Below are 23,415 nucleotides of genomic sequence, written 5' to 3' on the forward strand. Positions count from 1 at the left end.
CCAGCCTCCATGGGGAGGGGGCTGCCTGGTGCCAGCAGGCTGGGGGGCCGGAAGGCGTGATGGCCCTGGGGTCATCCAGGAGACCGTGTCCCGTGGTCAGCCGGAGGAGCTGGCTCATGGCCTCACAGCAAAAGGGCGCTGTTGGGCCCTCGCTCTTCCTTTCTCCCCAGCTCTGCCTCTCCAGGAGTTAATATTTAGACAGAGCAGGGGGCGTCCCTGGCACCCCCCCTCCCCAGCAGTTTGGCACGTGGGGCGGGCCAAGGGGGCACTGGAGTGAGACGGGAGAGAGGCCTGCTGCACAGGCCCAGGGGAGGGGGCAGGCGGCAAGGCTGGCGTCCAGTCGGGACGTCCGGCCCGCGTGACCTTGCTGGGGGGCAGGAGCCCGGGCCCCCGGATTTGGAGGCCGGTGCCCACCCTCAAGGCGGCAGGAGACCCCAGTGCCTAAAGGTCCCGGTGAGTCCCGGAGCAGCCTCCTCCCCGCAGGGCACGGCCTGGAGCGTGGTCTGGGAACCCGTCCGGGGCCTGAATGCAAAGGCCCCTGGTCCTCCGTGTCGGCTGTCTCTGGGGAGGACTCAGCCTGAAAGAGGGGGGTGGGGGGCCGCGGGGGGGATCATGCAGTCAGCCTTGAAGAGGGGGGCCTTTCCAGGAGGAGGGGGGCGGAGGCACAGCAGGTCTCTCCCGTGGGTCGTGGACAGAGAGGCGGTGGAGGCGGGAGTGTGGCAAGGAGAGAGGGGTTCTTGGGCCGGCTGTGCCCTCCTGGCCCCCCTGCCAACGCGTGCACACGCCGCAGGGAATGACCTTGGCAGCCAGCGCGCCTCGGGTCGACAGGGGGAGCCCTAACTCTGCAGAGCCCGTGGTTGGGGCAGCCAGTGGCTCGCCCGGGGCAGGGAGTGGCTGCTGGGCGGGGAGGGCGGTGGGCTGGGGCCTGCCGAAGCAGAGAGGCGCTCCCTTAAGCTCTGACTCTGTCTAGGTCAAGGGCAGAACAGGGTTTGGGACTTGGAGCAGAGGTCAGATGTGGGCCGCCAGTGTCCAGGGCTCCCTCTTCCTGCCCAAAGCCGCCCCTCCAGTCCAGCTGCGCGGGGCCAGCCCTGGCCCACGTTTCTCACCCTTGCCTGTCTTTCATTTGTGTTCTTTGCCCTTCCCCAGCTTCACTCTGGGCCTTCTGGAATGGGAGACTTCCCCTCCAAAGCCAGCCTGCTGTCTGGCCTCGAATTAGGGTTCTCCTAGGCACCCCTGCAGCCCATCCCGCGAGCTTCAGGAGGGAGACGCAGGGAAGGGGGTCTCGGCGGGAGCTCCAGCTCCTGCAGCTTTCCCCCAGCCCCCCAGCCCCAGCTCTAAGAAGCTAGAGCTCACCGGGGCCTCCTCCCTCTTCACTGAGCGAGAGGCAGTCAGAGCCACCGCTCCCTCCTCCTGCCCCTCCCTGCTGCTGCGCCTCCGAGGCTGAGTCGGCCGGTGCCGGCAGGTTGTCTTGGCAACAGGAGGCGGAGAGGAGATGCGCCGAGGGATGGAGGCGTATGTCACCGAGGAAGCTGCCGTGCTCCTGCCCCACGCCCCAGGCCCCTGAAGGTACCGGAGACCCCTCCCTGCTCTCCCTGGTCGTCTCCCCTGAAATCTGCCCACATGCTTGTTTCCCTCTGGAGGATGCTCGCCCCCCCAGGCCTGGCGACTCCTGCTCATTTCTCATCGTCACCTCGCTCCGGGTCCCCATCCACAGCTGTCCTTCCCAGCATCAGCTCGTTGCAACCCTACCTCTGGGAACCCTTGCACCGGAAGACAAGTCTCCTGGGTGGGGTCTGGGGGGCCTAGGGAAGGGAGTGAGCTGCAGGGGAGGACGCGAGGTCGTGGGGGAGGGCCCGGAGCCCTAAACTGCGGAGGTGTCAGCTCTCAGCCGGCCCTGCGTGTGGGAGGGACGCAGGGAGGTGGCTCGGGGTGGGGCCAGGGCATCAGCTCCCCTTCTCTGCCCAGTCCTGATTCGAGGGCAGAACGGGTGGGGTGGAGGGGACAGAGAGCAGAGAGGCTGCTTCCGGGGCTGGGGTCAAGGAGGGGCGGTGGAGAGCGGTGCCACTCGGGGCTGAGGTCCCGGGAAAGAGGGAAGAGAAGCCAGGGCTCGGCTGGCTCCTCCAAGACTCTGCTTCCCCCGCCCTTTTTGGGGACCTTTCCTCCACCTCTCCACCCCCTCCCCCCCAACCCCACCAGCCGAGCCCGGATTCCCTCTGCCCTTCCCCCGCCTTTCTGCCGCCTGCCTTGATTTCCCCTTGTTTTCTGCAGCCCACGTTCTTCTGTCCTCCACTACCCCAGACCTGCCCTTCCCCTCCTGTCCCTACCTGTCCCCTCCTGTCCTCCTCTCTTTGAGGAAGACAGCCTGGGGGCACACTGCCCCTGCCCACCTCAGTACACCTGCTGGTGATCTGCTGCTCACGTACCAGAGTCCCCCCCACCACGTTCTAGACTCCCCCCCCCAGCAGCTGACACCGTCAGCTGACCTGACCGGCTGTGGGCCGTGGTTGCCGGGGCAACAGCAAGGCTGCCTAGGTAGGCAAGTCTGCCTAGGAGGTGGGGGGCTGGGGCAGGGTGGGGGCAGCAGCCCAGGCAGGTTCAACCCCGCAGCCCCCACCCCAGCCCCCAGGCGGGGCACAGGCAGAGCCAGAGCTCTGCCCTGAGCCCAGAGGAAATGGAAAGGCCGGTGACCAGGGCAGGGGGCGGTGGCTGAGGTTTTCCCAGGAATAGGGAATCCGCAGCCCTGTAAATTCCTGCACTGGAATGGGATCACCTGGAAGGAAATGTCCTTCTAAGGAAGCCACCCTGGCAAAAAAACGGGGTCCTCTTTGCTCTGCGCCAATTCCCAGGGGATTCAGCTTACTGAACTGGCCAGCCTGAGTCTCCTGGACTGAAAACCGGGTTTCCCACCCTCCAGGAGAGGGTTAATGCTTGGGGGACCGGTTCTAGTCCTCTGCCGCCACCCTCCAGCACTCTGGGCCCCTAGAGGCCTGATTCTGCTGAGGTTCCGGGGCCGGCATGGAAGGGGTGGAGATGCAGGTGCGCGGAGAAACCAGGCACTGCCAGCCCTCGGGGACCAGGCGAGCCCCCACTGCCACTGCCCCAAACGACCCGGCGGTCTGGCTGCTCCAGAGGCGGCTGGGGGGGCCTGTGCGCGCCGGCGGGAGCCCTGCAGGCCGGGTGGGGTGGGGACCGCGCTAGCGATTCTGCTTCGTCATGATACCGGCTGGGGCTCGCCTGCTCTGAAAGGGCTCGAGCTGCTGCAGAGCCGAGGTGGCCGAGCATGCACCCACACACGCCCTGCCCCGCCGGCCACACGCTATCAGCTGGCGGTGGGTGGGTGCAGGGAGCGCGCGTGGGGGGAGCCGGCACCCGCCCGCCTCCCAGACGCGGTCTCCCCAGTGGCAGGGCGGCCGAGCGAGCGGCTGAGGCTCCTGAGAACCGGGGTGGGGGGTGGGCGCCCAGGGAGGAGGCCAGACCGCCAAGCGGCCGAGAGCCGCTCCCACCCCACCCACCCGGGCCGGCTTTTTTCCGTGTTATTTGTGCTCTGGGAGAGCAGGGCTGGGTTCCTGGAAGGCTATTAGCTGGGCTCCTGAGGAAAAGCGGCGGCCGGGGAACTGGGCCTGCGCAGCTGCTTCCTGCCCAGCCGGGGGACCCCAGAGCGTCAGGCCACACACCACCTGGGAAGAGGTAGGTGCCAGCGGCTCCTGCTTTCTTCCCCTCTGGAGACAGGCAGGGTGCTGGCAGGGATCAGCTACGGTCCCTGGCGCAGGGAGAGAATGGGCTCCATCCTGGGGCGAGCTGGGTTTGATCTGCTTGGAGCTCCTTCTGATTGGGGGGGATGCGTCAAGGGGTCTGATCCCAAGGGATCACAGCTGCCCCCCACTGTCCCCCTTCCTGGGCTGCTCGGCCCTGCTGCCTGGGCCAGGAAGTAAGCTGATGGGCCCCCAGGGGGCCGGGGTGAGCCAGGGGAGCTGTTCCCGCTCTGCTGAATAATGGGAAAATGAAGCTGTGGCCTGCCTCCCCCCCCCCCCAAAATACCCTCGGGGGTGGGGACTTCATCCCGGGGCTGGGCTGCAGGTTTGGAACCTGCTTCTTAGGGAGGGGGGTCTGAGGCGCTCCCCCCAGGCCCTGGCGAGGCCAAGTGCGGCCCAGCTCGCTGCTGACCGGCTCGGAGTGGCTGCCGGGGCGCAGCGGACACGCAGGCAGCCTGGGGGGGCCTGCCTCCCCCCTCCTGGCTGCTCCCTCTTCCGAACGGCAGGCCGGGCGCCCGGAGACTCACTTGCCATTTCCCTCCCCCCGGGAATGTGCTGCCAGGGTGGGAGAGTCAGGGGGGCCGGAGGGGGGCGAGCACAGGGAAGGCAGTCGAGCTCGGGACATGGGGACCCCGGAGGCCCCGAGGAGGCGCCGGACACGGGAGCGGCCCCGTGGTGGGGGCAAGAACGGGGGGGCCCAGGTGCGGCCGGGCGGGTGGGTGTGAGCCGGCGTCAGCGAGGACCGCGGGTCGTGGGCGGCTCTGGGAGAGCGGGGGCGTCATCTCGGGAGCAGGCCTGCGCGGTCTGCCCCGTGCACGTCCGTGGGCCGGTTTTGCAAGCATGCTTCCGCGTGGGGCTCGCCTGCGTGCGCGAGCCAAGCGCCGGGTGCACACGTAGCCCCTTCTCAGCGCCCTGGGCCTCTCCGCGGGCAGGGGGCCACCTGTGGGTGCCTGTAGGAACTCCTCCTTGGCAGTCCCACGTGTGTATGTGTAAGTGGGGGTGTCCTCCAGTGCCGAACTTGGGGTGCAAGATCCTTCCTTCTCCCAGCACTGTCAATCCACCTCGTAGAGCCAGAACTACAAGCTGCGAGCAGGACCAGCTGTAAATAGAGGCAGGGGCTGCGGGAGGGGCTGAGGGCATGTATAGAATAGTCAGAGAGAGTGTAGAGAGAGAGGGCGTGGAAGTCCAGGCAGGTGTGAGCAAGAGGCCTAAGGTGATGAGGGATGAGTATGTGCTAATTTTTTTTTTTTTTAAGTCTGGGGGATTGAACCCAGAGTCTCTATGTGGGAAGCAGGGCACTCAATCTCCAAGCCACATCTGCTTCCCTGAGCTGCTTCTGTTTGTTTGGTTGGTTTTTTTTCCTCCTTCATTTTGCTCATTTGTTTTTTTTGGTTTTTTGTTTTTTTTTCAGGAGACCCTGGGAACCAAACCCGGGACTTCCCCTGTGGGAGGCGGGTGCTCAGTCGCTAGAGCCACATCCACTCCCCAAGAGCGTGTGCTTGTTTGTTTGGGTAGGAAGCGGGAAGAGCATGGGGCCCCCATCCTGTGGTTATCAAGAGAACAGGTGATGGGTGCAGATGTGGCTCCGTGGTTGAGTGCCTGCCTCCCACGCATGAGGTTCGGGGTTCAATCCCTGGTACCTCCTAAAAAGAGAGAGAACGGGTGAGGATGGAGCCTCAGTCTGGGACCCAGCCTGGGCTCAGGGATCCCCCCACCACCGCCTGGTCTTTATAGTGCAGGAGCGTGTTATTTAGTCCCGGCCTCAGGAGAGCCACACCCCTAGCCGTAACAGAACTGGGGTTTTAAAAAATGGGGTGGGAGGGAAGGAGAAAGTGAGAGGAGGAAGCGGCTAAGCTTGGCCCTTGGAACGGGCCTGGGGTGAAGGCCCCCGCCCGGGAGGGGCACTGCTGGGGCTGCCCCGTGCCTTCCCCCGGCGCGCACACGCAGAGGCCGCGGGAGCGCGCCTGGCGCCTCCCCCGCGTGGCTGGCCCGGCTCCTGCCCTCGCCTCCCCTCCCACCCTGGGATGCTGTTTTGGGAACCGGTGACCTAGCTGGATCCTGCCTTTATTTCTGGCACGGAGCTGTTGCCACAGTAACTGCGGGGGTGGGGCCGGGAGGGGGAGAGAGGGAAAGGGAGAAAAGTTGAGGAAAGAGAAAGGGAAGGGAAAGCAGAAAGGGAGGGGAAGGGGCAGGGCCGGCCCACGGCCAACGGCCCCGGGGAGAAAGAGAGAGGGACAAAGTGGCCTGCCACCCTGCCGGCCCATCGCCGGGGGCCGCCTGCTCTAGCTGGCATCAGCCTGGCCCTGCCGGCAGGCACCGAGTCCCCTGCACGCCCAGCCAGCAGGGATCCGGGGGGCCCCCCGGGGGAGGAGCAGCACGGGGGGCTCCGAGTGGAACCTGCCGTGGGCTCTTCGGGGCCCTCGAGCGCCAGGCGCTGATGGGCTGGGACGTGGGCTGGCCGGGTAGGAATTCCCAGCTCGGCTTCTGGCCATCTGGGTGGCCCCGGGCAAGCACTCAGCCTCGATCTTCTCATCTCTAAGACGAGGACCCTAACAGCCTACCTTGCTGGTTGGTGCAAAGTTTGGAGACGCCCTGAAAAGGGTCTAGCCCAGTGCCTGGCACAGGGCGAGCAGTGGGCCCCTTAGGAGAGGGGCTGGACGGGCGGCCTGAGGCTGCGGTGCCGTCCGCTGAGCCCTGTTTGGGTGCAAACTTGGGAGAGCTCTGTGGGCGGGTCTTATCACCCACGTCCCTGGAACGGGGGGAGGCTCAAGTTGCCATGGCGATGAGAGGTGGGGCTGGGCTGGTGGCTAAGATAAGGCCGGGGCCAGGGGAGCCCGGGGCCAGGGGAGCCCGGCCGGGGAGGCGGGGGAAGGATGAGAACCTGCCGCCCTCGCACGGCCACTGAGCTGGCCCGTCCACCACCTAGAGCTGCCTTCCGCCCCGCTCCCTTCCCTTTCCTTCCATTCCACCCGCCCTTCCTGCCTGCAGCCTGCCCTTTTGGTCTCAGTGTGCGCAGTGGCTGCCCCGTCGCAGGCAGTGCACCTGCAAGGCCGGGGCTGTGCGCGGGTGGGAGTGGGGTCGGGCCGGGCGGCGGCGAGAGCGCGTGTGTTGATGTGTGAGGAAACTAGCTGGGGCGGGGTGCTCGTGGGTGGGGCAGGCAGATGCCTGCGCGGGGCCATTTGGGAGAAGCCAAGAAGTCTCCCTCTGTCTCTTTGTCTCTCTATCTCTCTCACACTCACACACACTCCCCTTCCCCAAAACATTTTTCCTATTGGTCCGCCACAGCCTTAAAACGTCACCAGGAGAGACGTCATTCCTTAAGGCTGGCCCCAAGTCGAGATGCAAATGACCCCCTCCCCATCATTTCGGTCCTTAGTGCCCCATGGGAGTGATGTATCGGCTCTCACACCCCAGGCTGGGGAGGGGGCTGTGGCCTGGACCCCGGGGGGACTCCGAGTTTTCTATGGGGCTAAGGTTTGGGAAGTCAGGCCCACCCAGGCTGGAATTCCACGTCGCGAGCCCTTGACCCAGCATCCAGTCCGGTTTAAGTCTCCATTTCCTCATTGACAAAATGGAGATAAGGGCCCAGCTCACCGGGTTGGGGGGAAGGTTTAAATGGAAACAACCCGGGAACGCCAGCAGCAGCGAGGTAGAAATCCTATAAGGAGAAGCCGGCGGTGCCACTGCGAGCGTTGGTGTTTTGGAACGAGGTTTTTGTGAGGGGGGGTCTCTGTCTGACCGTGGCCCCTGAGACAGGGCTCATAGGGCCCTCCCCGCCCTGTACCCCCTGACTCCTGGCTTGGCTGGGCAGTTACCACACGCCCCACTCTGTAACCCCCAAAGTGGTGTTCCCGGGGACGGCTGCAGGGCTGAGCCGAGGCCCCAGGCCACTGGGAAGCTCTCCGTGCTCCCCGGCCCCTCTGCAGTGCTGCTGTGCTCGGCCCCCCGGGCTTCACTGCAAACCTGTTTTACTTCCAGTCTCAGCCCTAACCCACCTGCCAGGCCCACATAGGTCACAAGCTCCCCAGAGAGCCTCTCTAAACGCCCCTGTCCATTTCCTAACTTCTCTGCCTTCTCTCTCCCTCGGGAGAGGCGTGTGCTTTCTTTCCAAATCTAATCCTGCAGTGCTCCCTGCTCCTGCAGCTTCAGCTCTTGCTCTCTACCATTCCCTACCATTCCCTCTATGCTACCTAAACATGCTTAAAAACCTGCCCTTGGCCTTGCTTCCTCCAAAGTTACTCTCCTTCGGGAAAGTGCCCGTCCCTCCGCCTGTGCCACATGGCCATGCCCTCGTGCTCTCTCATCCGGAACAGTGACGCTTGGCCATTTCTGGGAAAATGCTCTCAGAGGCCACCATGTCCTGCCATCCAAGCTGGAGGGACCTCACTTCTTTTGGCACTTCTCTCCCTCTCTACAACAACAGACTCTTGGTTTCCATGACATCCTGCTCTCTTAGTCCTTCCTTCCTCCCATCCTCTCTCCAAATATTTATTGAACACTTTTTTGGGGGTAAGATTTATTTTATTTATTTATTTCTCCCCACCCCATCATTGTTTGCATTTGCTCTTTGTTGTGTGCTGGTCTTTTTCAGGAGGCACCGTGAACAGAACCCGAGATATCTCATGTGGGAGGGAGGCACTGAATCGCTTGAGCCACCCCTGCTCTCTGCTTTGTTGTGTCTTTCATTATGTTTTCCTCCTTGTGTCACTTGTTGTGTCATCTTGATGCATCAGCTCACATGCCAGCCCATTGTGTCACCTCGCTGTTTTGCTCATCTTCTTTAGGAGGCACCAGAAACTGAACCTGGACCTCCCATGTGATAGGTAGGAGCTCAATCACTTGAGCCACATCCGCTTCCCTTTCCTTCCTTTTTGACTGTGTTCTATTTCTTTCTCCCAGTCCCCTGAGAATTTCACACGATTCGTTTTTGACTATCTTTTTTCCCTGGGCAATCTGATGTTCTAACTGCCACCTCTAGGCAAATGGCTCCCAAATCTCCATTTCCAGCCCTGACCCAAGCTCCTTTTCCAGCTCCTCCTGGCCAGTCCCACCTGTTCACCTACAGCACCCACCTCAACCTCAGCCTGCCCGAAACTGAAGTCATCACCTGCCTTCCTCCTCCCACCTCCTGGGCTGACGAACTGCCCTGCCTCTGGTGGCTCTCCAGCTCACGGCCTGCTTTGCCCATCCTGCCTCTGAGACCTCTCCCATTTGCCCCTTTCCATCCTCACCACCACTGCCCAAGTCATAACCCCCTGCCTGAACTTTTGCCGCAGCTCCTTGGCTGGTCTCCCTGTTAACTGCCTCATTCCGTCCAATCCATTCCCCGGGCTGCAACCAGATTAATTTTCCTGAAGCATTGCTTGGATCATGTCACTTCTTTGCTTAAAAAAATATATATATATGAACACTTTTAAACCATCCATTCCCCTGTCGTCCACCGAATACAATCTAAATCCCTTAAGTCTGGCCTCAGATTGGCTCCAGAATCTGGCTCCAACCTCCCTCCCCAAACCTCAGTCAACCTTCTGAGCTCTGCGAGGCAGTCCCATCTGCTGCCCCTCGGACAGTGCAGGGCTTCCGAGCCCCCTCCTTCACTCATGCTTTCAAGAATCCCTTTTCCAAAATTTGCACGACCTCCAGCTGGCATCCTTCAAGGCCCACCTCAAATACCTCCCCTCCTCCAAGAACCTTCTTTTTGTTTTCCCCTCCTGGCACTCAAGAGGAGTCCCCTTCTCGCCTGGGACCTCCCGCAGTCCCTCAGACTATCTTGCCTGGCACATGTGATGTTCTGCTTTGCATCTGAGTTATCTCTACGTGAGTCGTAGTTCCAGAGGACAGCCCAGCTTTCATGGACTCGTCTTTCTGTTCTCCATGTGCTCGTCACAGACGTGGCTCTGCTTTCCCTGTAGACTAGGAACTCTGAGAGTGTTGGTTGAATCAGCGGATAAAACCATGCATGACTGGGTGGGTGGATGGATAAGCATTTGCCTCGGGGGCTAAGCCAAGTTGATGGTTTGACACTGGCTCTTAACAAGTAAGGATGAGAGAGGAGTGAGAGGGAGCTGGCGGCTCTTTGGATATGTGATGCAGTTTATTCTGGTCTTCAGATACCTAGACAGGAGTATTACAAAGTGAAGGTTAAGATGCCAGGAGGGGCAGCTCAGGAACGGGGTCTCTCCATGGTCACCAAATACCTAGTGTGACTCTGATGGCCAGAGTCTTGTCTTGAAGATGCCAAGAGTCTATAATTCCAAAAAAAAACTTGAGAAATCAGGCAGATTCTAGTCCATCCACCCTGCACGGGGCACAGTGCTGTGTAGGGCCAAAGCTGAAGCCACGGTCATTTTCAGCTGCACGACTCTAGATCAGTTATTTAATCTGTCTGAGCCTCGGTTGCCTCATTTGTAAAACGGGCCTACCTTATGGGGTTGTTGTGGGGATAAAATCAAATAATCCCTGTGCGGTACCTCATCGAATGAGGTGCTAGTATAGAATGAGCATTCAAAATATAACTATTATTTTTGTCATTGTTAGCCTCCAGAAGTGAGCAGTCAGACTGATTAGGGGAAAAAAACATGTTCCCACGTCATGCAGTAGATCATCGAGGGCTACGTGGCGTGGTTCTCTTTTGAAGTCCCTGGAATTCAAAGGAGAGTTTATCAGTGAAGACAGGCCTCCCAGAGGAGGGGGTCTGAAGATGGATCCTGAAAATGGCTGGGCTCTGCGAGGCAGGGAGGTGGGCAGCGAGTAGTGGGACAGCAGGTGCAGAAGAGGGACGAGGGAGTGAGGGAGCAGGTGGCTTTAGTGGGCGGTGGTGAGTGACAGTGAGCAGGAGAATGGCCCGATAAGATTGGGAACGCAAGTGACCTCAGTCTTCCAAGAGCCTCTGTAGTCTTCCAAGAGCCATCTTCGCGTTAGTCCGTCAGGAGCTAGAAATAACAGCCAACGCTTTGCATAGAATTTATAATGTTTTAATCACTTGACGTACAATAGATTTTATAATACACAGAGCAACTCTGTGACATGGGTGTGATTATTCTTCTCCATTTTACAGAGGAGGCACAGAGAGGGTAAGTCACTTGCCCAAGATCACAAGGCTTCTGAGGGGCAGAGCCAGTCTCATGGCTGGACACGCTCATAACCAGTCACTACCTGTGCCTTCGGTCGCCACCAGTCAGCTGTCCTCCCTGTATGTCTCATTGCCAGGAGAAGGAAAGGCAGCCCGGCTGCCCCCGCCGCCCCCGCCGTCCCCGCCAGCAAATGCCCATGTGTCCGGCGTGATTGTGAGAGGACTGGGGTGTGTGTGGGGGGGAGGATGGGATATGCTAAGGGAGTTACAGAGAAGCAGGCAAGGGCTGTGCCCCCCACCCCGGAACTCACAGTCTACCAGGCAAGCAGGACCCGACTTCCTGGGAGCAGGCGAGCCACGCGGCCCGCTGGCTTCATCTGAACCACGAGGCGGTGACGGTGCTGTGTAGTGGCACTTCAGACGGGCGCAGCAGGTGCTTTCAGCGAAGACGGCTGGGGAGTGGGGCGGCCCGAAGGAGGCTTTATCCAGTGCCTGCAAGTGCCAGTGCTCTTCCCGGAGGGTGGGAGCCCCGTCTGCCTTCTCGACCGTGGGTGGAACTCGAGACCAAGGAGGGGGCCGGCAGCTGCCCGCCAAGGACCTGGCCGCTTCCCACCAGCTCTGCTCCTTCAACTAACTGCCCCTGCCTCCCCTCTCACAGCGGGACTCTGTGCCCGAAAGGATCCGGGAGAGGTGGCAGAACGGGCGGTGGCTAGAGGAGCGGGAGGCCCTGGAAGCCTGGGCAGGGCAGGTGGACAGAGCAGGGGATGTGGAGGCCGGGCGGGAAGCCGCTGGGCCTGCCGTCATTTCCTTCGGAGCCCGAGAACAATGGCTCGACAGCAAGTGCAGCCCCTCGGCCTTCCCGCCTCCCGGGCCGGCGCGCACACTCGTCTCCGGGGCTGAGCGAATGGAAAGCCTGAGCCCCAGAACGTCCTCGGCGCCTTCCGCCCTGGCCCGGGCGAGCCGAGGAGCCCTGCCGGCACCTGCCCCTTCCCTTTCTCCTTCCAGGCTCTCCACTCGCTCGGGCGCCTGGAGGGGGACCGCGGGCTGAGGACGCGCCGGCGCGCGGTAAGGCCCTTCTGCCTTCGCCGGCCCTGGCGCTGGCCCGCGCCTGAGCCCTGTCCTCTCCCCCCTCCACGCAGGGCCCCGCAAGTGACCCGGCCGGCGAGCGCCCTGCTGCATGGAACGGCTGCAGAAGGTGTGCTGGTGGGGGGCGCGCCCGCGCCGGGCAGGGGGGTCGTCTGGGGCCGGGGTGCGGGGTCGACGGTGCCCCCTCGTGGCGGTGCGCAGCGCAGCAGCCCGGCCCCACCCCCGAGGCCAGGAAAGCCGCCCCCCCCCCAGCCCGAGCCGCCGCCTGCCCCGGCACCCACCGCCCCACCCACCCGCGCGCCCTCTCGCTCTCCCCAGCAGCCACTTACCTCCCCCGGGAGCGTGAGCTCCTCCCGAGACTCCAGTGTGCCTGGCTCTCCCTCCAGCATCGTGGTGAGTAGCCCCCTCCCCCCGCCGCCAGCACCCTCAGTCTGGGAGGAGGGTGGGGTTGGGGGCGCCCCCGCGCTGGCGGGGCCCTTGGCGCTGAGCCTCCCGGCTGACGGTCCTGACTGTGCTGGAAGGGAGCGAGACCCCGAAACCCCGGAGGTGCCCCCACGTTCCCCTCCTCCTCCCGAGGCGCTAGGTGAAGGGCTGTCGTCTTTCCGAGGTGACCGTCTACACCCCGGACAGTCGCTTCCAAGAGCTGACGTCTTGGACCGGCTGCCAGCGCGCCCTAATAAGTGTGCTCGTGGCGCCCGCATTTGGGCGCCGCCGTTCCATGGCCCCGTTTCCCTTCAGGCCAAGATGGACAATCAGGTCCTGGGCTACAAGGACCTGGCTGCCATCCCCAAGGACAAGGCCATCCTGGACATCGAGCGGCCTGACCTCATGATCTACGAGCCCCACTTCACCTACTCCCTCCTGGACCACGTGGAGCTGCCCCGGAGCCGGGAGGTGAGGAGGGCGGGGCTTCTCCTGGGCGGGCTGGCCCAGCCAAGGCGGAGGGGGGGCGGTGTTCTCCCGGACGGGGTGGCCCAGCTGTGGCCGGGGTGGACATGACCCTTCTCGAGCTTTACTTCCTGGAAGCCAGACCCAGCCACGCGAGAAAGGGGGGCGTGCCCTGAACCCCCAGTTGCCAACCAGTCACCAAGTGTTTGTGGCTCCCGGCTGGAGTGTGGGGGCTTGGGGAGAAGGGAAGGCCGCGCTGGAATGGCAGCAGCAGGAGTCCTTGGGGAAAAGGGGGGTAGTAGGAGGATAAGAGAAAACGCTGTGGGGAGAGCCCAGGAGCACTCAACTTGGAGGCCGAGTCCTAGCGGGGTGGACCTTCTGATCTGCCTGTGCACCTCACAAGGCCGTGACGGTGCTGGAGATGAGCCATAGGCGGATACTTCCAGGCCAGCATTCAAGGAAGGGGCCCGTGTTGTGGCTGGAGTAGGGCGAGGGCCGGACTGTGGGAACACTCCCACACCTGGCCGGGCAGCTGCAACGTCACCCTGGCCCGTTTTGCTGATTTGTCCCTCCCGCAGTTGTCGGGCCCTGAGGACTGGCCTTGCCGCTCTTCAGTAGGTCTCCCCTTCCAAGACCTGTGTGCTCCTTCATGTCTTGGAGACGACTGGGAAGGAAGAGGAAGCCTGGCTCTGAGAATTAACAAAGATCTGAGCGAGAAGAGGGGGCCAGCAATGGGCCAGGGATGGGCGTGGAAGTTGGGGGTGTGGGGGGTGAAGTAGCCCCTCTGGGGCTCTAGGGGTGAAGGGTTAACCCCTCTCTCGTGCCTTCTCTCCACTCACAGCGTTCCCTGTCACCCAAATCCACTTCCCCCCCACCATCCCCCGAGGTGAGTGCACCCGGTAGCTCTCCCAGCCCTGCTCGGATGGACCCCCAGATGTCCAGACAGAGCTTCAACAGCAGGACCTGGGGGTGGCAGAGTGGGCCACCCAGGGACTTCTCTGGGTCAAGGTGTGGGTCAGACGTTGTCCAGTCCATGGCCAGCTTCGGGTCCATCTATCTGTCTGATTCAGAAACTTACTTAGCTCCTTCCCCCTGGACCAGGCGGCCCCCCGTAGACCCAGTCTTTGGCTGCTGGCCTCGGCCATAACGGTGCCCTGGGATTAGGGCAGGTGGGCTGCCAGGTGGGAGGATGAGTGAGGGGAGGCCGTCTACCCGTGGGCTGGCGAGGAGGCGGGGACCTGGGAGCTGCGGTGAGCTAGACTTCTGCCCTGCAGGTGTGGGCCGAGAGTCGATCCCCTGGAATCATCTCTCAGGCGTCGACCCCGAGAACCACTGGGACGCCCCGGACCAGCCTGCCCCACTTCCACCATCCTGGTACGTGTTTCTATCAGCCTTCAAGAACCCAAAGCCTTCCACTCTCGTCCTCTGTGCTCAGCCCAGCACTGGCCACCCCCATCCTGAGCTTCCCAGGCCGAGCGCCCCCAGCCCGTGGGCCCCGTCACTTCTTTGTTCTCGCTCAGCCAATGAAGGGCAGAAGACCCCAGCCCGCTGAGGGACAGATCCAGGAACTCCCGCTCAGCCTCGGCTCTTGGCAGGAGCCAGTGGGTTTCCTTCCTTCTCCCATTTGTCTGCATTCTCTTCGCAGACCCAGACCCCCCCTCCCCTAGCCCCGCTCCCAAAATATCCTCCTCATCTGCTCTTGCTTCCTCAGAGACCACGCGCCCGGATTCCAACATTTACAAGAAGCCACCCATCTACAAGCAGAGAGGTGAGGGTTCGGGTGCGTTGACATCGGCACCCTCCGCCGTGCTCAGGCAGGAGAAGAGAGGGAGCTGGGGGTCGAGCCTCAGGGGTGGGGGGCCGGGCGTTGACTCTGTCATCTGCTCACAGAGTCCATGGGAGGAAGCCCCCAGAGCAAGCACCTCATGGAGGACCTCATCATCGAGTCATCCAAGTTCCCTGCGGCGCAGCCCCCAGACCCCAACCAGCCCGCCAAGATCGAAACCGACTACTGGCCCTGCCCCCCGTCGCTGGCCGTCGTGGGTAGGCGACAGCATGGGGAGGTGGAGGGCGGGAGGCTCCTCCCTGCCCCCCGTCCCGGTGTCTGCTGCAGCCCCCACGAGCCCACCCAACCCAGCAGTGTCCCCTGGTGCTTTGTTCTGCCTTCCGGAAGCCCTGCAGGCTCTGCTCCCCCAGCTCCTGGAGGTCTTTCCCTCCCTACATCCTTAGAGCTCTCGGTACGAGGAGCCTTATTTGCTAGGCATCCGTTCACTTGTGTTCATTCATTGGATCCACTCAACATTCATTCTTCCAGCTCCCACTGCGCAGCAGTCTTTGTGGCAGGAGCTCTGGGAGAGAGAAGGATGAATGAGATGAGGGCTGGGTGACGGTGAATTGAAGTCCTGTGTGTGTTGCTTACGTAGCTCTGCTGCCAGGCTAGGAAATAGCCATTTTATGTGTTTATTTTTATACTCTGTAGTGTGCTCTTTCAAGTTGAGCCCAGGGCTGTGCACAAAGCCAGGACTTGATGATTGTTGTTGTTATTTTGTAGGAGATACCGGGGATTAAACCCGGGACCTTGTACATGGGAAGCAGGTGCTCAAAGCACCGAGCTCCACCGGCTCCAACCAGTGCTCGATAAATACTCGCTGAGCGACTGTTGGATCGGCCGACAGGCGCGCTTTCACCTGTGTTTCCTAGAGACCGAATGGAGGAAGCGGAAGGCGTCGCGGCGAGGGGCTGAGGAAGAGGAGGAAGAGGAAGACGATGATTCCGGAGAGGAGATGAAGGCTCTCAGGGAGCGTCAGAAAGAGGAACTCAGTAAGGTAGCCGCTCTCTGCCCGCCCACCGCAGGTCCTCTCGGGGAGCTAACCAAATGCGATCAGCCCAGAAAAGTGTCCTTGTTGGAACGGATTTCAGGCTGCTGCTTTGGAAGGGCTACCTGGCCGTGATGCTGCTTTCGGGAGCAAACAATTTGAGGTCAGGGTCACAGGCGCAGAAAAGGGCGGTGCCCCCAGGAGCAGGCGAGGCAGGCGAGGCAGTTCTCAGGAAGAGGATGGAGGAGAGAGTGGGCTCCTGGTTTCAAGGGGAGAGGACAGTGCTGAGGGTCCTGGGAAGGCTGCTTAGGCGGCATTGGCCTGGGCCCGGGCAGCAGGGCCTGGGGTGGGTGCCCTGGGCGGTTCCACTCGGCAGCCCTGACGCTTTGCTCGCAAGGGCGTCCAAGCCCAGCGTGGTAGCCACACATCGGACGAGAGCGAGAGGCGCGGACCAGCCACCTGGGAAGATCTGCCCCCGGCAGCCCGCGCGCCGCCTGCAGAATGCCCGGCCTGAACCCTTAGGGGAAGAGACACATCTCAGAGCCTTCCCTCCTCCTCCCTCCCCAGGTTACCTCCAACTTGGGAAAGATGATCTTGAAGGAAGAGATGGAAAAGTCACTGCCCATCCGGAGGAAAACCCGCTCCCTGCCTGACCGGACGCCCTTCCATGCCTGTGAGTGCCACGGAGGGACCGGAAATCCCCTGGCCAGACCCCGGGGCCAGGACCCACTGGCCAGTAGTGCATGGAGCGTATGCCCGGCACGGGGATACTGTGAGCCTGTGAAAGCCGTAGGAAGTGGTCCCTGGCTCGGGCCCTGCCTTCCCTAGAGCAAGGACATCAGACCTTCACGTTAGTGGTAAAAGATAGTATCCCCTAAAGCAGAATTAGCACCTGTGGTTGATTTACTTACTGCATGTCTGCCACGTGCTGGGCACCCTGCTGGACAGTCATTATAGACCTTACCCTCGAGTGGCTTACAGGCAGTGGGGAAAGTGGACATGGAGCTGGGGTTTCGGTACCATGCGCGAGCATCGTGGTCGAAGGGTACAGTGGGTGTTGGGAGAGTGTGGTGGCAGGGCCTGGGGTTGGGGTCAGGGTTGGGGGTGCCCGGTAAAGAAGTGGGGAGAAGGTTCTCTGGCTACTGGCCAGAGAACGCGGGCCACCCCCGCCTGCCTGGTGAGCCCCTAGGAGCAGCGTGGAGTGTGGGACACGAGGCCAGAGAGACGCGTGGCCCGGGCTTTGAGCCGTGCCTCTCGCCGTTCGGGTGCTGGCCCGGGCTTCCTTGGGGCATGGTGCTGGGCTCCAAGGGGGAGTCACTCCTGGATGCAAAGGTGGAAGCTCCCGGCCCCGTCAAGCCAACCTCAGACGCCACGTTCCACCCGTCAGAGCAAGTCACCAGGCCAGCCCAGGTGCAAGGGGCGGGGAAATAAACTAACTTCTGATGAGAGGAGCAACACAGTCGCAGTGCAGAAGGCCCGCCAGAGGGGAGGGGGCATTGTAGGGTCGTCTTTGGAAAGTCCGCCACACCTCGTCACTGTCTGGGGAAGGGTGTGAGCAATGGACAGGAGATAGAATTCACCGGGCCTGGAGGCCGACTGGCCGCGGGAGGAGGGAGCGCGGCGTTGGGGTTTTTGTCGTGGGTGACTGGGTGGGGACGAACCTGGAACTGAAGTCATGAGAGGCAGGTCTGGGGAGGGAAGCGGAGCCTCGTTTCCGACACGCAGGTTGGAAGTGCACCGCGGAGGACGCGAGGCTGGGAGCTGATGGGCCGAGTGGGAAGCTCCAGAGAGTCAGGCCTCCAAAGGGTCTCCCGCTCGTGTGTATTAGTAAAGCCGTGAGAAAAAAGGAGAGGGTGCAGAAAGAGAAGGGAGGGGAAGCAAGGCACCCAGGGTTGACCCTTGGAGAACACTCCCATTTAAGATGCAGCCGGAGGGAAGCGGACGTGGCTCGAGGCATAGGGCTTCCGCCTACCGTATGGGAGGACCCGGGTCCGATCCCTCCTGGTGAAACAAGAGCAAGCCTGAGCGGCGAGCCGAGTGCCCGTGCGAGTGAGTCACGCAGCAAGATGATCACGCAACCAAAGAGAGACGAGGGGGAGAGTCAAGGCTGGTGCAGCAGAGACCAGGAACCGAGGTGGCGCAGCTCACAGGGAACCTCTCTCCACGTCAGAGGTCCCCAGGATTGAATCCCGGTGAATCCTAGAGGAGAAAAACGAGAAGACAAAAGAGAAATAGATACAGAAGATCACAGAGCAAGTGGACACGGACAGCAAAAACAGCGGGGGCAAATGCCAGCTGGAGAGCTGGTGGGAGGGGCTGGTGCTTCGGGTGGGGAGGCTGGCTTCCGGGGGGCGGGGGGACGCCCTCTTCTCTGGGGAGCAGGCCAGGTTAGGGGTTGGGGTGTCTGCCGAGGGTGAGGGGAAGCTTGGCGAGGCTGGCGAGGGTCTGAATAGCCCCTGGAGGGAGAGGGCAAGGACCGCGGGCCGGCCTGGCGGGGGTGACGCCGGTCAGCGTGGCTGAGCGTCTTATTTCCAGCCCCACTCGGCGGCTGGGGCAGGAAGGGAGGTGCTGGGTTGATCGGGGTCGGGGTTCCGTGAGGAAGTGCCGAGGCCCCGGGGGGCGGGCAGCGCCGCAGAGGCCCGAGTGGGGGTCTGTAGAAGCAGCCACAGGGGGGGAGCCGAGGAGGTCTGGAAACCCGGGGGAGTTGGTGGGGCCAAGAAGTGGAGGGCTCGCCCTTTCGGAAGACAGCAGCGAGAGCAAAAGGAAGCCCCCGGCCCTCCCAAAGCCAAATCCAAGGCTCTGAAAGCCAGGACGGCCTGCTGAAAGGCGTCCCCAGCCACGCACACACACACAAAGCGGGTGGGCACCCCTCCCACCTGCCGGCCGCCCGGGACGCTGCTTCTCGGGAGAGAGCCCCAGCATCCTCGGAAGAGCACAGAAGCTTGACCCCTGTGCCCTCATCGGGACCCCCAACCCCTGGGTCACCCGAGGAGAGCGAAGACGACAGCGCACTTGTGCTCATGTGGACGTCAAGGCCAACAAGCAGCAGATCAAATCGGCTGTGAAGAAGCTCCACGACCTTGACACAGCCAAGGTCAAGACCCTATGAGGCCTCCTGGGGAGAAGAAGGCATATGCTCAGCTGGCTTCTGATGACGATGAAGAAACTGGAGATCTCCATGAGATGGGTGTGGGATTGAAGGTTGGGGAAGGCTACAAACAGAGAAGGCATGCTCACAAAGTGGGAAATCAGAAACAAAAGCAATAACAAAAAAAGAAAAAAATAAGGAAAACAACAAAAATTAAACAGCAGAATATTGGGCTTACAATTTCAGGGGTAAAGCAGCTGCGGGTGACAAGATTCAGGGTGTGGCCATTTGAAAGGGTTCCCTGATGTGGAGCGGGGCTGGAGACCCCTTGATTTGGGGGATTCAAGGCGCTGTGACTTGAATACGTGGCTAGGCCATCCACCTTGTCACCGACAGCTCCCAGTAAACTTCGTATGGGTGGGAATGGCTATGAAAGGCTTCTTAGAGGCCGTGAGTGTAGAATAAATAGTAAAGGTTGAAGAAGGAGGTCGTCTAGAGCTGCTCTGAAGGGTGGACCCAGTTTCTGGTGTTCTGCCAGAATCTGCTCTCACTTCCTTTGGGCCTTGTAAACTGGAATAGCCGAATAGCCTTAGCCTTATTTCTGGCCTCTCTTAACTTGTGTTGATCAATGGTCATGTGATCGTGTGGGTTACTATCATATCTCATCAAACTTAACAACTGCAGAACTATGAACAAATTGTCATCATCAGCCTTCTGTTCAGTAGTAATACTGGAGGAGTCCCCTTCAAACACAAGACATCATTTTAGAAGTAATTTGGAATAAACATTTTCTTAAGTGCTTTGCAGGTTAAAATTCCATCAGTCAGGGAAGCAAATGTGGCTCAAGCAGTTGGGTGCCTGCCTACTGCATGGGAGGACCCGGGTTCGTTTCCCAGTGTCTCCTAAAGAAGATGAGCAAGACAGCAAGCTGACGTGATGGGCTGGTGCAACGAGCTGACGCAACAAGTTGAACGAGGAAACACAATGAGAGACCCAACAAGCAGGGAACAGAAGTGGCTTAAGCAATTGGGTGCCTCCCTCCCACATGGGAGGTCTTGAACTCAGTTCCCAGTGCCTCCTAAAAAGAAGACAAGCAGACACAGAGAGCGCACAACTAACAGACACAGAGAGCAGAGAGCGAGCACAAACAATGAGGAGAGGGGGAGAAATAAATAAATCTTTTTTAAAAATTCTACCAGTTGGTGTAAATGTATGTTTATTATCACAAGAGTGAAATGCTTCAATAATGAATGGTAACTGTGAATGTTGATAATTCTTTGTACAAAAACAAGTATTGACGAAAATGAGGTCCCTCAAACATTTTGTTCTCATTCATCAAACAACATTTTTGTAAGACTGTTTAATACTGTTCCTTACGGTTTTGAATCTATGGAGGCTAAACATTGAAACAAAAATGTTTGTCTAAATGATTACTACAGAATGCCAGCCATTTCTAGTAACTGGAGATGAAGAATTTTTTGAGAGCTGCCCAAGCTAAAGCCCTTAGGTATAAAATTCTTTCTAGGAAAACATATTACTGAAAACAAATTTCCTTGAAGTCTTACCTATAGTATTTAAAAATTGAGTGAGATCATTAAATGTACGAATTGAAAGTGACATCGAATACTGCAAGGTAAAGGATAGTGACTGCAGATGCAATCCAGCAGCCGACAATGCTGAGAAAATTATTCTTTCTGTATTATAATGGCAAGCGTTTCAAATTTGACTGCTAACAACGTTCATGGTAAAATTGCAGTCAATTATTTTGATAAGATTTTAGGTTTTTGTCTCCCAGCGGTTCATTCCCTGATGGTGATAGTTGGTTTCAGCCTCAGCTTTGACTGAATATCGATTTTAAGGCTCAAGCATTTGGCCCGAATGTCCTTTTGGTGCATTTCTAGTTCAAGAAGAGAGGGACGGCGATCTGGACAATGCAGATGGCCAGCGCTGTGTCACTTGTGGAAAGTGATGGGAGGAGCTGGAAGCCAACGGGGGACCCCCCAGGCTCCCCCCAACTTCAGTGTGGCAGGGGAAGGTCCAGGAGGGAGCCCTGTCAGGGATGGTTATCGGGGCCAAGGCGCTGAACCCAGGGCTCTTGCTCTCTTCCAGCCTTGCACCCAGGAACCTCCAAGTCCTCTTCTCTCCCCGCCTATGGCAAAACCACCCTGAGCCGGGTAAGGTCCGCGGACCAGAGATTGCAGACTGTGTGGGAGGAGTGTGCCTATGGGACACCTGCCTGGGCATCCAGGGGTGGGACGGGGAGACCTTGAGTTACAGGGAAAAGATGGGAACTACACCCCTTCCCCCCCTCTCTAGCTCCAGTCCACAGACTTCAGCCCATCGGGGAGCGAGGCCAGCAGCCCGGGTGAGAAGCCGGCGGGCAATGCCGGGGGGCTGGGGAGGAGGCCTGAGCAGGCTCAGGGGGCGGCCTGGGCTCGGGGTACAGCTGCAGGTGCGGGAGGCGGGGCAGGGAGGAGGTCGGGAGGCCTCTGACCCTGAGCCGCCTCTGAGCAGTGGCCCTTCTCTTTCTGCAGGCCTTCAGGTGAGTGCTCCCCGGAGGGGAGCACCGGAAGCCAGGGCCGCCCCCCTGGCCGTGTCGGGGGAGGGGACATGGGGCCACGGAGTTGTCCGGGGAAGCCACGGGACGCCCAGGGTAAGGCCGGGCAGGTCTCCCTGCCCCGCTCTGGCTCACTGCGGCTTTGGTCTCCCCAGAACGGAGAGGGCCAGAGGGGGAGGATGGACCGGGGCAACTCCCTGCCCTGTGTGCTGGAGCAGAAGGTGAGGGGCAGGGGCCAGGGCCGGGGGCGGGCAGGGGGCCGAGCTGGTGGGCGAAGAGCCGACGCCGGCACCCAGAGCGGGTGGAGGCTGGGGGGGGCCGTGGCACTTGAGTGTGCCGCGGGACCCCCTGGCGCTGAGGATGGGGGCGGGCAGCAGCGGTTGGGGCAGAGGGGTGGCCAGTTGGCATGAGCCCTGCAGGGTGACGAGAGGGCCTCGGGAGTGGAGGGGGTGATGGGGGAGCGCGCGAGCCTGAGACGGCCTCCCTCCCGCACCCCCCCAGATCTATCCCTATGAGATGCTGGTGGTGACCAACAAAGGACGAAGCAAGTTGCCTCCAGGCGTGGACCGGATGCGGCTGGAGGTATGCGGGGGCGTCAAGAGGCTCTCGGGGTGCACGGTCCCCCGGCTGGGGGCGCAGGCCTGAGGCCCCCCCTGTCTGAGGGTCCCCAGCACAGCCGCCAGGGCCTCTTTGCCCCTAAGCTGGCCTCTGGCTACTCCCCCCTTCCAGAGACACCTGTCGGCCGAGGACTTCTCCAGAGTGTTTTCCATGTCCCCCGAAGAGTTCGGCAAGCTGGCTCTGTGGAAGCGCAACGAGCTCAAGAAAAAGGCCTCTCTCTTCTGACGGCCCCCCGCTCCGTGACGGACCCCCGCACCGCGCTGCTTCGGGGCCCTGGAGCTGGGGTCACGAGATCCCCATGCATCCTTTCTCCCTGGGGGCCTGGGGGCAGTCGCCTGGTGGGGCAGTGGGGGAAGGCAAGGGGGGGCTAGCTCTGTCCCCCTGGTAGAGGGGAGGCCAAGTCCTCTGCCCCGCCCTGGGGTCGAGGAACACGGACTTTCTCCCCCAAGAGGAGCCCGGGGGCCTGCCTTCTCTCTCCCCTGGTTCTCGCTGTCCAGGGCAAAGCCAGCCCGTGCTCCGCCACACCCAGAGCTAGTGTTGTGCCCCCTCTTCCTGCCCCTCACGCACCCCGGGACGCCCCTAGAAGAGGATGGGGGCACGCAGGCGGGGCGTGGCCGTCAGGCCTGCCGGAGGGAGGAGGCTGGGGCCTGCCGGAGGGAGGAGGCTGGGGGTGGGAGGCAGCCAGGCAGGGGGAACCCCAGGACGCTGTGTGTGCCAGCGCGCTCCTCCACACCCCACTTTCCGCAGCTTCCCCGAACCCAGGACGCTCCTGCTTCTCTGGCTGGAGCAGGTGCAGGTCAGGGTGCCGCGCGCCAGCAGGGAGGGGCGCCCTCTAGCTTGTCCTGCCCCCTCCTTGCCACCCCCAAGCTTGGAAGCTCTGACGCCTCTCGCTCCGGCCCCACGGCCTCCCCGGAAGCCCTGGCTCAGAGGGGAGACGCGGCCTGTCCCAACCCCCCAGCCCCCGCCAGTCCGGGCAGCCAGCTGGAGCCCTTCTGCAGGGCCAGCCCGGGCACTGGCCGGTGCCCAGGCCTTCCAGCTTTTCCTGGGTGGGACATCTCCGGGCGTTCTGGCTCCCAGACCCACCCATACCCTTGCACCCCACACTACACTCTCTGAAGAATGTAATTTATTGGGGCGCCCCCCCCCACCAGCCGCTTTCCTCCCCCGACCCTCTGCCCGCCGTACTGACACTCCCAGCTTCTCTTCTCGACAGATCCATACGTGTATATAATTATATATATATTTTTTGCCCAGGTCTGGGTTTCGTTCCTGCCCAGACTCTGGCAGCCGGTCCCGCGGTGTGTGTGATGCTGGGGGGGGGGGGGCGGGGGGGGCTCTGCTTGGAATTAAAGGCTGTGTCGGGCCCCCAGAGCTGTTTGTTCTTTATGAAGCACCAGCCCTGGGCAAGGGGGATGGGGAAAATGGGGCAGGCGGAAGCCAGAGGGTCAAGGACAAGGGGAGGACACGAGGGGGGGAAGCACATGTACTCCCTCCCAAGGCCCAGGCCGCAAAAGCAGGGGCCAGTCTGCACAGCGCCG

General features: G+C 61.3%; 1 protein-coding gene and 1 long non-coding RNA gene across 12 annotated transcripts; one reads left to right on the top strand and one right to left on the bottom strand.

Moving 5' to 3' along the window:
- Positions 1-285: 285 nt before the first annotated feature.
- DMTN (dematin actin binding protein) lies at positions 286-23,132 on the top strand. Of its 11 annotated transcripts, XM_071212696.1 has the most exons (17): positions 286-453; positions 1,463-1,566; positions 11,964-12,019; positions 12,229-12,303; positions 12,649-12,804; positions 13,640-13,684; positions 14,073-14,172; positions 14,510-14,566; positions 14,689-14,841; positions 15,499-15,623; positions 16,182-16,287; positions 20,812-20,876; positions 21,019-21,067; positions 21,237-21,244; positions 21,415-21,480; positions 21,761-21,841; positions 21,989-23,132. In XM_071212696.1, exons 3-17 carry the CDS (start codon positions 12,002-12,004, stop codon positions 22,100-22,102), a joined length of 1,218 nt encoding a protein of 405 aa, XP_071068797.1. In that variant the 5' UTR covers positions 286-453; positions 1,463-1,566; positions 11,964-12,001; the 3' UTR covers positions 22,103-23,132. The 11 variants fall into 11 exon arrangements, 1 of the variants encoding a protein (XP_071068797.1); XR_011647761.1 differs by having other exon boundaries at positions 11,830-12,019; positions 21,237-21,480; positions 21,989-22,077; XR_011647762.1 differs by having other exon boundaries at positions 11,830-12,019; positions 12,232-12,303; positions 21,237-21,480; positions 21,989-22,077.
- Positions 8,066-11,782, bottom strand: LOC105746275 (uncharacterized). The gene is made up of 3 exons (XR_001118723.4): positions 11,136-11,782; positions 10,623-10,684; positions 8,066-10,392 (listed from the first exon to the last, which is right to left on the bottom strand). It is a non-coding gene; the product is annotated as an uncharacterized lncRNA (long non-coding RNA).
- Positions 23,133-23,415: the final 283 nt, after the last annotated feature.

Source organism: Dasypus novemcinctus, chromosome 29, assembly GCF_030445035.2.
Source record: "Dasypus novemcinctus isolate mDasNov1 chromosome 29, mDasNov1.1.hap2, whole genome shotgun sequence".
In the NCBI taxonomy this organism is placed as follows: Eukaryota; Metazoa; Chordata; class Mammalia; order Cingulata; family Dasypodidae; genus Dasypus; species Dasypus novemcinctus.